The sequence below is a fragment of the Ambystoma mexicanum genome, chromosome 8 (genome assembly GCF_040938575.1).
Source record: "Ambystoma mexicanum isolate Mex_15411 chromosome 8, UKY_AmexF1_1, whole genome shotgun sequence".
NCBI classification, from domain to species: domain Eukaryota; kingdom Metazoa; phylum Chordata; class Amphibia; order Caudata; family Ambystomatidae; genus Ambystoma; species Ambystoma mexicanum.
This window is the reverse complement of record NC_090929.1, coordinates 1,033,035,040-1,033,046,058: the sequence shown is the minus strand read 5'-3', so window position 1 is coordinate 1,033,046,058 and position 11,019 is coordinate 1,033,035,040. Positions and strand designations below refer to the sequence as shown.

General features: G+C 53.4%; 1 protein-coding gene across 1 annotated transcript; it reads left to right on the top strand.

Annotated features, from left to right (window-relative positions):
* The first annotated feature begins 3,188 nt into the window (after positions 1–3,188).
* On the top strand, positions 3,189–7,159 carry ZNF503 (zinc finger protein 503). Its single transcript, XM_069610982.1, has 2 exons — positions 3,189–4,042; positions 5,257–7,159. Exons 1-2 carry the CDS (start codon positions 3,821–3,823, stop codon positions 6,601–6,603), a joined length of 1,569 nt encoding a protein of 522 aa, XP_069467083.1. The 5' UTR covers positions 3,189–3,820; the 3' UTR covers positions 6,604–7,159.
* The last annotated feature ends 3,860 nt before the right edge of the window (positions 7,160–11,019 follow it).

The following is an 11,019-nucleotide window of genomic DNA, read 5'->3' as shown; positions in this document are numbered from 1 at the left end:
GCTTGCCCCTGCCTCCCCAGGGGGGAGCACAGCCTTCCCACCGCCGGCTCCGCCTCGAAGCAATTCATCTCATAGTCTTTCGCCCTGGGAGGCAGGACAAATACATCGCGAGAACAGATCGCAGTCTCCCCGGTCCTGTAAGCAAAACAGCTGTTCCAAGCACTTTCATGCAAATGAACACAAATGAAGGTTGCCGCTTTTTGTTGCCGAGTTTTATGACCCTCCATCTATCAAGGCGGCTTGACAACAAAGGGAAGGGCCGCGCAAAACTTGGCGCAGGCCAGAGTCATTAAAGGCGGGGGTAGGGGGGCTGGTAGGGGACTTCGAGGGCAGGGGGCCATGCATTGGGGCTCCAGCGCTGCGCTTGGGGCCACACCTTGTTCGGGCCTGTGTTCAAATGTGCGTATTAATAATATCCAGCATTTGACTCGGCGAACTGGGGGCGGACACCGGGCCATCGCCCACCCCAGAGCCTTGCTGTAAAATAAGGCCAATTCAACGAAAAAGGGTCTTCCACCCCCTAGACACGCGGGCCACGCATGGTACATCCCCCTGCACATCAGCTGTTGGTGCACCAATACGGTAACACTCTCACGGAACTTGCATGTGACCACATAACTTGAGGCAGCAAACACGGGTGCCTGATCACAACCTGCGCAACTATGTAACAGCGAGCAACGGCAAAACCAAATGGAACGTCTCACTAGAAAAACACATGGGCAAGAAATGCCAGTTTGCAGTTCAGAGGGGCAGAGCCACGGGCAGCAAATGCGTACCCAGACTATTAACTTGGACATGTCTGCCCTCGAGACGGGGACTAAGGAGGCAGCGACTGCTTTCTTAAGAGGTGCCCACGCCTGGTACAGAATGAGGGTGAAGGAGAGAGAGAGAGAGAGACGGGCCGGGCCTTTCTCCTCTCTCGGCGAGAGCGCCGAGCCCTGGAGGGGAAGGAAAGCGTAGGCCGGGCCCTGGGCCCGACCCCCAGGCCCTGGCTGTTGTTCCCCACTTGTCAAACGTGTTTTATCTGCAAGTGACCTTTTGTTCATGTTGTAGGGGGTGTCGGCCACCCTGTCAGACCCGGAAACAAAAGCGCTCGATTGATTAACACGTTGGTTGTGAAAACAATTTGTAGGATGAGAGGGGGGGGGGGAGAACACGAGAAAAAAGCAACAATCCCCCAACACGAAGAGAGGGGAGAAGAGCCGTTCTTTCCTGGCTCGGATTTGGAGCAGACTTTTGTGTATGAAAGCCATAAGGTTTAGGGGACTTATTAGTTATGTATGCACAGAATTTGTGGCACCATAAACCCACACGAACCGAGATGCACGAGCCAGGGACGCTTTGAGGCAAACCTGCGATCGGAACGACAGAGGTTTTAGCTACAATGTAATACAGTGGTAAACGGAGACGTGTGTTAGGCTGTGTTTACTGTACGCACCCGACCAAGATTGCATAAGAGCAACCCCCATTAAGGCACTGTTGTGTATGTTACAGCACGCAGAATAACCATTTTAACTGTGCGGAGTGTCTAACATACACGGAACAGGGAATGATATGTAAATATATCTGTCAAAACACAGGGGTGCGGTAAACACACACGAAGTGTAAAACGTGCTTAGTGAACCGACTCGGGCGTCTGGTCGCATACCATAAATATTTGCCTTTTGGCCTGTGATGTGTACGTTTTCGCGCTACCCGGAGCTCCGCCGCTAAAACGCTATACAAAGGAACTAAAAATATTGTTAGAGCAAATATCGAGCTCGTTGGCGATGCACGGGGAGCGCGCGGAAAGCGCAAACATCGCCACCGACAACAAATGCGGCGTTTCTGCTGGCGATAAAGCTGCCGCGGGCATCGGGAATCGATATAATAGCCGGAGTGAGAATGCTGTAATTGCGCAGAAATGCGCAGGGGCGGTAATGAATGGCCCCAGCCCTGCCTTTGATCCCGGGCAGCCGTTTGTTCACCCTGTCAGTATTGGCATTCGAGGGCTGCTTGGGGGCGTCAATCTTAATCTGCTTTTAAACAGTCCTCTGTGCCAACTCTGAGTGACGGCCCCGAGCCGGCGAAGGGAAAAGAACGTCTAAGGAGTGTGTTGCAACACCCCGGCAAGAAATATTGCAAATACCTAATAAATATTGTTTTTTATCCCCCAAAAGGAGTCGGTCGGCTTAATTAAAAGTGGGCTTGGGAGGGAGAGAAAGGTTGCCCGGGTCGCCGGTGCTAAGTGGAGTGGGGCTGCCTTTTGTGTGCATACAAATTGAGTTTACTCTGAGAACGATTTATTTCCGTAAATTGAAAGGCTCTTTTCAAAAGAGTCTTCTCTGCCCCCCTCTCTCCCCCCTCTCTCTCTCCCTCTCTCTCTCTCTGCCTCTCTCTCTTCCTTCAAGTCACACCAGGCTTGTAATCAGCAACACAAGCTGACATAAATCAAGGGCGGATTGACAGGGGCTGACAAATAACTGATTGATTGCGGTTGGGTAGCACTGACAACTGATGGAGGGGTGGAGATAAAAAAAAGAGAGAGAGATGGAGCGGGGATATAGGAAACATGTGACCCTTACATTCCCCAATCTCTGCATTGGGCTGCCCTTGTCATCACGTGCCTGATTGGAGAATTTCAGCGGCTACACTGGGGACCAGTTGGTCTTGTGTTTGCCGCGCAAAGCCAGCCAACTCTACTTGCGCAAGGGTGCGTTTATTGCCACTGGGGCCCAAGGACACATGTAATGTTTTAACACTTGGGTGTCAAGAGTTACAGACCCGCTTACGCATTCGGCGTGACACCGCCCCGCGCGGACGCGTGCGGAGGCTGGACACGCTCGCATAAGGGGCAGTGGCGCCCCTATGCCATGTTTTATGAAATCTGTAAGCCTGTGGGCTCAGCAGCTCGGCGGACTGCTGTTATCCTTCAAGTGTCGTCCGCTGACCCAAGAATGCCCCAGGCGTGTGTATATCTATGCACACGATTCCCCCTAGAGAGGTCTGTATCCTTCTTGTAGCACCTTTGTTGGGGGAAAGGTGCCTGAAGGCTGAATGGGTCGCAGGGAAAGAAAGACAGGGAGGGAGGGTGTTAGAAACCACACAATCAAAAGCCCAGCCCGTCCCCAGTGCGCTGGGAAGGAGGGGTGGGAGGAGGGGAGGGAGGGCTGGGGGCGAGAAAGAGAAGGCTATTTGAAACACAGAAAGAGGGAGAGAAGAAAAGGGAACGTCACATCCCCTTGACCCTCCAATCACCTCGGGGTCCCATTTGATTGGAAGGCGGCAAAGGCTTTAATCTCAGCCTAATTCAGTTGCTTTTGATGTGAGTTTCTGCGCCAGAACTGGGACTGGATGGGTTACAGCTCACATCGCCACAGCGGAGAGGGGAAGTACAGCGCCGGAGCAGCAGCAGCCGCCACAGCCGCAGCCGCAGCAGCAGCGCCCACTGTGTCAGGAGAGGGGAGAGCAGAGCAGAGCCAGACTCACACACACTGGGAGGCAGCTGCTCAGCAGAGACGCAGAGCAGCCTGGGCAGAGACACACACGGGCAGGAGCCAGCACAGCCCGACGGCCACACTTGGGAGACCCCCGCGGCAAGCGTCCCCAGCAGAGTCTGGGAGTGCGCAGCGGAGCCCGCCGACGCTGCTGACCCGGAGACCCTCGGACAGAGGAGCCTGACGCCGACCCCGCCTCGGGTCCAGGGGATCCGCGGCCCGCTCGGTGGGCGCAGCTCTTCGTGCACGGAGATCCCACGCCCCGTCGCCCACGGACGTCTCCCTCCACCGAGGCGGCCCTGCGGGGGTCGCCCTCTCCCCGCCGCCCCCATGCCAGTCGGGTCATGATCACATCGCCCTTGCTTTCTGCGCTAAGACATCGTACGTTCGGCCAGCAGCAGCAGCCCAGTGCCGCTTTCCAGCACCCCGTGCCGCCCTCGGACCCCGCGCGCCAGGCCAAGCGGCTCCCCATCAAGGTGCTGAAAATGCTGACAGCCCGGAGCGGACACATCCTGCACCCCGAGTACCTGCAGCCTCTGCCCTCCACCCCGGTCAGCCCAATCGAGGTAAGGCAGCGTCGACACTATGGCTGGGCTGCCTCTCCGCACATGCGGGGCCAGTCAGTGGGAAAGAATGCCCGGCCCTTATGTTCAGGGGCGATGCAGCGTCAGGGTGTGGGGCGTAGCAATGTATGTGTTGATGTGCAGATGTAGAACTTGGGGTTTGCGACTCCCCGCTAAGACGGCGTGAGCTTCATGGCTTGGCGTGTGAACGCAAAGGGACACATTCCACGCTGGGTTTGTGTGCAGTGCGTGCCCACTGGCAAAGAGAAAAGCCCGCAGTGTGTGCATACGCATGCAGTGCACCTCTGTATGGCGCCCCTAAAGTGATTGGGGGTGGGGGGGTGTATGCACAGATAGTAGCACCTATTACTAAGAACTGGGTACTCACTGCAGCCCTTGGCAGCCTGTATCCGGACAGAGAGGGGTGTGGACATTTGGAGTTTTATATGAAACACATAAGGGCCTGATTTGCAACGTGGTTTTTCAATGGGATTTTCCCAATTGAGAAACTATTTTGCAAATCAGGCCCATGGACTTAAGACATCTGTGCTAAGAATGTGTGAGCTATTTCCCCTTAACCCCCCTCTACCCCAAATAGCGTTTAACGTTTCTTTGACAGACTACCTGGCCTTTCTGTTCGAGGCCACCTGGCACCTACACCAAGCGGCCCCTTACTACGTGGCCCGCACTGTCAACCCCACTGGGTCGCGCTTTTGAAATGCAAGGTTTCAAAGGGTTACTGTGATCGGTGTGTTTAGCTCTCGTTTAACACGCGATGTTTTTGATCAGCGCAATTGAATGGCTCCCAACCTGTGCGTGCACAAAAGTTCAATGTTCCGCTATTTCCAAGTCCTGCTGTGACGATGTAGGGGGTGGGAGGGTATCTTTATATCCACAGTAGTGCAGTGAGCCCCCGCACCACACTTGTGTTGTGAAATTGGTATATAAAATGTGCAAAATATAAACACGAGCCTGTGCAGTGTCATGAAAGAGAAAATCAGAAACGGCGTATCCCACATATACGTGCCTGCATACGCAAACGGAAATTAACATGGCATGCAGTAAATATTTCTAAAATGGTTAAACCTTTTGTAACGGTATACGTTTCTGGGTGTACAACGTGGCTTTTGCGAACAGCGGGGCATTGCTTGGGCAATAATGGACCGCCCGCAGAGCGCACTCCTAACACTGTGTCTTTTCTTCCCTTTTCCCTGCAGCTTGATGCCAAGAAGAGTCCCCTTGCCCTGCTCGCCCAGACCTGCTCCCAGATCGGCAAGCCCGACCCGTCTCCCTCGTCCAAGCTCTCCTCAGTCACCTCCTCCGGAGAGAAAGACAAGCAGGGCCCGCTGAAGCTGAGCGACATCGGCGCCGAGGACAAGTCGAGCTTCAAGCCCTACTCTAAGCAGGGCGACAAGAAGGAGTCGAGCTCTGGTGGCGCGGACAAGGCCGGCTTCCGGGTGCCCAGCGCCGCCTGCCAGCCCTTCACCCCGCGGACAGGCAGCCCCAGCTCCCTGCCCTCTCACTCGCCGCTGCCTTCCGAGGGCAAGGGCGGCTCTGGCTGCGAGGGGCCCGACAAGAAGGACTGCGAGGCCAGCAAGGAAGGCCACGGCCGGCTGGACCTGAGCCAGCAGCAACAGGAAACCCCCAAGGGACTGTGCTCGGAGTCGGCCTCTAGCACCCCAACGTCTTCGTCCTCGTCCTCTGTGCTGGGCGGCGGCCTGGTGGCGCCCGTGTCGCCCTACAAGCCCGGCCAGACAGTCTTCCCGCTGCCCCCGGCCGGCATGAGCTACCCGGGCAGCCTGGCCGGGGCCTACGGCTACTCGCACCAGTTCCTGCAGCACGGCGTGAGCCTGGACCCCAGCAAGCAGCAGGGCGGCGGGCTGGGCGCGCAGCTGGCGCAACTGGGCTGCAGCAAGTCGGCGGGCTCGAGCCCCCTGGCCCGCGCCTCGCCCCCCTCGTCCGTCATGACGGCCAGCCTGTGCCGGGACCCGTACTGCCTGAGCTACCACTGCGCCGCCGGCCAGCTGGCGGCGGCCGAGCCGCTCAAGGCGGCCGCCGGCTACCCGTTCATGTACGGCGCGCACCCGCTGCACGGCCTGCACCAGCAGCAGCACCCGCTCTCCGGACACACGCTCTACCCCTACGGCTTCATGCTGCCCAACGAGCCGCAGCCGCACGTCTGCAACTGGGTGTCGGCCAGCGGGCCGTGCGACAAGCGCTTCCCGTCGTCGGACGAGCTGCTGAGCCACCTGCGGACGCACACGGCCTTCTCGGGCGGCGCCGACAAGCTGCTCTCCTCCTCCTACCCCAGCTCCTCGTCGCTGGCCAGCGCGGCGGCCGCGGCCATGGCCTGCCACATGCACAGCCCGGGCGCGCTGGCCCTGCGCAGCCCGCACCACGCCTACGGACTCAGCAGCCGCTACCACCCCTACTCCAAGAGCCCGCTGCCCGGGGGCCCCGGGGCGCCGCTGCCCGTGCCCGCCTCGGCGCAGGGACATTACTACTCGCCCTACGCGCTCTACGGCCAGAGACTGACCACGGCCTCCGCGCTGGGCTACCAGTGAGGGAGGGAAGGCTCGCAGGCGGGCCCCCCCCGGCCGCTCTTATTTATTGCTGGCTCCAAGCAGGACTCTCCACGGAAAGTGCATTATGAGAGCGGGGGCCCCTGGGCCCCAGCGGCCCCCGCTCTCCCCTGGACACACACACACTGCTCTCTCTATGATTGTACTCTACTCCTTTCAGTTCGGGGAACGCGCGCCCCTGCATGATTCTCACTCCAGTCCAGGCAGAGTCACGGCTGGCGACCTCTGTCCCTTATACCATTTCAACGTCCCATTCTTTTTTAAAGGGGTTTCACCATTTGGAAGAGATTTTGGTATTTTTTGTATGTATTCCGGACAGTGGGAGTTTACAAAAAAAAAAAATATCGACTCCAAAAACCTCATTTGCCTTATTTTCTGCTGCGATGAACACTTAACACGTTTTATTTTATTTTTCAATTCACCCTGTGCAAAAAGGGGCTGAGTGAGGTTTGTCATGTACTGAAAAAAACAAGAGACAATGTATTGCTTTAAAGATTAAAAATTCCGTATATTTGATGTATTAAAGGGTTTTTACTTATTTATTATCCAAGTTCATTTTTTCTTCTTTATTCTAATTCTCCACCCTGTCTTTGTGGCAAAAAAATAATCGTTCAAACGCTTGAGCGCATTGGCAAAACTTCTGAATACGCCCTCCACCCCCGGCCATAATCAGCGCTGCTTATATCATGAACCTGGGGGTTTCAAAAGGGGGTGCGAATGTCTACTCGGCCTTTATAACAGTAGCCGCAGGGACTTAAAATGCCTCGCAAGAAAATGAAACTTCAAAGCTAATTGCAAATTTAAGCCGCCAACACCTTTTATGGGACTAGAATGTAAACAGCGGATTAGCAGGCGCTCTAACTAATGCCGGCAGAGGAGGCGAAGGCCTTCGCGTCCTTGCCATATGCTTTATTAATGCAGCAGCTAGGTACTAACTACTTACATTAAATAGCAAACCAGGGGCCCGGCGTGGTTTCTGAAATCCTAATGTCAAATGCTTTAAGAGCGTTGGTACCATTTCCTGAACTCTTCTGTCAGTTGCGCTGTTTACCATTTCCTGAACTCTTCTGTCAGTTGCGCTGTTTACCATTTCCTTAACTCTTCTGTCAGTTGCGCTGTTTAATAATCAGTTGACTTTTTACCATTTCCTGAACTCTTCTGTCAGTTGCGCTGTTTCGCTGAGCATTGGGTGTGTCGGCTTGCAACATCTGGTGAACGAAACGCAGAAACACGCCACCATGGCTGTGTTTATAGTATGAAATACATGTGCAAAGATACACGAATATTTATGTTTTCTTGACCGTGTGAAAAGAAACACAACTACACTGCAATAAGGCACACAATGAAGCGTGGTGTTAGTCTGCCTGTATTCTCCAGGGTGAGACAGCTCCGTGATGTGAATGCCGGTGCCACGGCGAGGCTTGCACACTGCTTCTGGGGGGTGCTATTAACAGAACCTGCTCCCCCACCTCTCCTTTTCGGCCCGACGCTATATTTTAAGTTTAAGAACGCAAGACTATATTTTCCGCCGGGAACCTTGATTTGAAAATTCTGACTCCCAATATAATTACAGTGGCAAGTGTCCTGTGGTGCGCGTATGTTAATTAGTCGAGGGCATTAACGCACGATCATCAGCAGAAGTTGCGAGTTAATGCGCGCAGAAGAAAGTTAATTAGCCCTTTTTTGTTGCACGCCACCTTATGCCACGAGGCCCTGGGCTGTGTTCAGTCTGTGGGTGCGTGGGTGGGGAAGGGACGCGCAGGCGCGCGGGGGTGTGCGCGGGACAGCTGCGTGTCCTTGGAGCTTGCCCGTACAGTTTTGCTCTGGGTTTTTAGAATGAGGACACATTTGAAGTGCATTGCTGTTATTATGAAATGGTTGTGGAGTGTGTCTGGTAATTGTTGGGGAGGATGGCTTTAAAAAAAATAAAAAGTCGATTCGTTGATCAGTATAAAGAAGAGGTAAGGGTACGGTGCCACCCAAACTATAATCTCTGACCCCCGCAGGTACATTGGCTGTTGGGTTTGCAATGGCATTTTGAATCGCTCTGAACCTGCCGTTTCTTCAGCCCCGTGCCCCCTTGACCCCAACAACTTTACCAGCGTTACTTTAAAGGTAACCTTAAACCTTCCTGCCAAACAACATGACCACGCGGGGGGCTGGGGGGGTTGCGAATTGAAGTCTAAACCCTACAACATTAGACTAGGGTTCGGGGCACTGGAAGTCCGGGATTTGGCTAAACTGTGCAGCACGCGACTTAACCTTAATGCTAAACGGATGTTACATTGTATGTCCATATATATCAACCCTTGGGTCAAGGCGAGAGCAGCACACAGCATTTCAGGCTCACGCTTGCCTGCCGCCTTGAAGTGTGTCTCGGGGAGGTGGGTGATGAATTTTGGGAGTTAGGCCCGGGGCGTTCCGGGTGCCGCTTTGTTGCGGAGACTTCGGCCGCGTTTGCTGTTGTTGTCACATCTGTTTATGAAGCACGCCACCATCCCACATTCAAAGAGAACATGAGGCAGAAGGGGCCAAGCCCCACAGTGTAAATTCGTGCAGCAAAGTAAAGGCCACCATCAAAGGAACGGCGCTTGCCCACCTATCCTTCTAAACGCTACGGGCCTGAGCTACAGACGCACAATCCCGTGGGAGAATGTCTCTGTGAACCAGGAACTGCAAACTCGAGCACAACCCCCCCCGAGGAAACTGCACGGAACCTACAGGCATTACAAACCTAGCATGGGTTTATGAGAATGGGGCAATGGGTGTTTTGTGGAGGGTGAACCCCACACCCCGGCTAGGACTCGTCCTGTGGAGCAGAGCCACACACTCTGGAGGCGAACTTCGTGGCTGCACGAAGGCCGGCTTGGTCACAATGAGTGCGGCTCTGGGTTGTTTCATCACGCCTTTAAGAAAGCCCGCTAGCAACGTGCTCGGCTTCATTGTGGGTAGCATTTTGCATGCGCTGCACTCATCTACTTTACAAGTTAACTTGGCTTTAAATTGTATAACCCCCCTCTCCCCCCACACCCTTCACTGATCCATCCGCTTTTAAAAGTGTGCCTTTTATAGACGCACGAAAGTCAGTGAAAGTGCAGTACATTCTCGGCGTCTGGTGCAACCACAAACATTGAGTGATCCCGAAGAAATGGCCCTTTAACTTCTAATGGATTATATATTTATTTGCTCACACACACACCTCATGCCCTCCCATTCTCCTGAGGCCTCAACCCTCCTGATTTTTCAGGGGACATGTGTTGCAAGGTGTGCGGGGCTGATGGCCAGACTTAATTTCTTTATAATGATAATGATGTGTTATTTATATAGCGCCTTAATCCAAAGCGCTTTACAGAGCACATATTTACATACAATATCTTATGGGTGTGTTATAACCCTTTCATTCTTTTTTTAAAAGTATTTGATGGACACCAGTCCCTACACCAGGGAGCAGAGAAGTGCTTTCGGGGGTGGTGGGGGAGTCCTAGGGTTCGGGTTGCTTTCAGCCTGGCTCATCGTGTTACTGTGGTCTCCCATTTGTCATTAGCATTCACACATACAACACACACGCCCGCACATACATGAATATATATATTTATATATATATATATATGATTGTAAAATGTTTATTCGGCTTCAGCCATCAATTGTAACACGATAGAATCATTTATGTACAAGACATCACCAACGTACAGACACAACACATTAACAGAGTTGCAAAAAGAGTGATAGTCAGAATGACTCCGTGAAATCAGTCTAAAACCCGCTTAGAATAAATAATGAATTTGCTCAGAGCGTAAGTAGTGAAGTGCCAGTGCTTTTAGCACACAATAAGAAAGTGCTTTAGGGCATGCTTGCTATTGATCAGTTTCTCTGTAGCCAAGCCCAATATATATATATATATATATATATATATATATATATATATATATATATATATATATATATATATATATATATATACAGATAGGTGGAATGGATAATTCCCGGCATTGTACTGGAGAGGAATTGACCGTGGTTTGCAGTGCAAACAAACACACACATATATCCTTTCCAGTAGATGGCAGAGCGCGGGATGATTCTCCGCGTAAATTCGCTTCATGATCCGGTGTTTGGCCGAATAACGCCCGAAGGTCGGGGCGCAAGGCTGCAGCGCCCTGTGCGCCACGCGTAAAGGTGCCGAATACCTGCGCATCTTAGTTGACACAGGAAAGGCAGACCCTGTCCTGCCTGCCACGGGTGTTTCCCGGTTTCTTGGCGATTGCCTTGTTTCGCGAGTGCATCTAGCAGGTCTCCTCTCTAGGGAGGGATAGGTGTGGTATATATAACACCAGTGCATCTGGCAGGTCTCACCTCTAGGGAGCGACGCGTGTGTTAACACTAGTGCATTTGACAGATCTG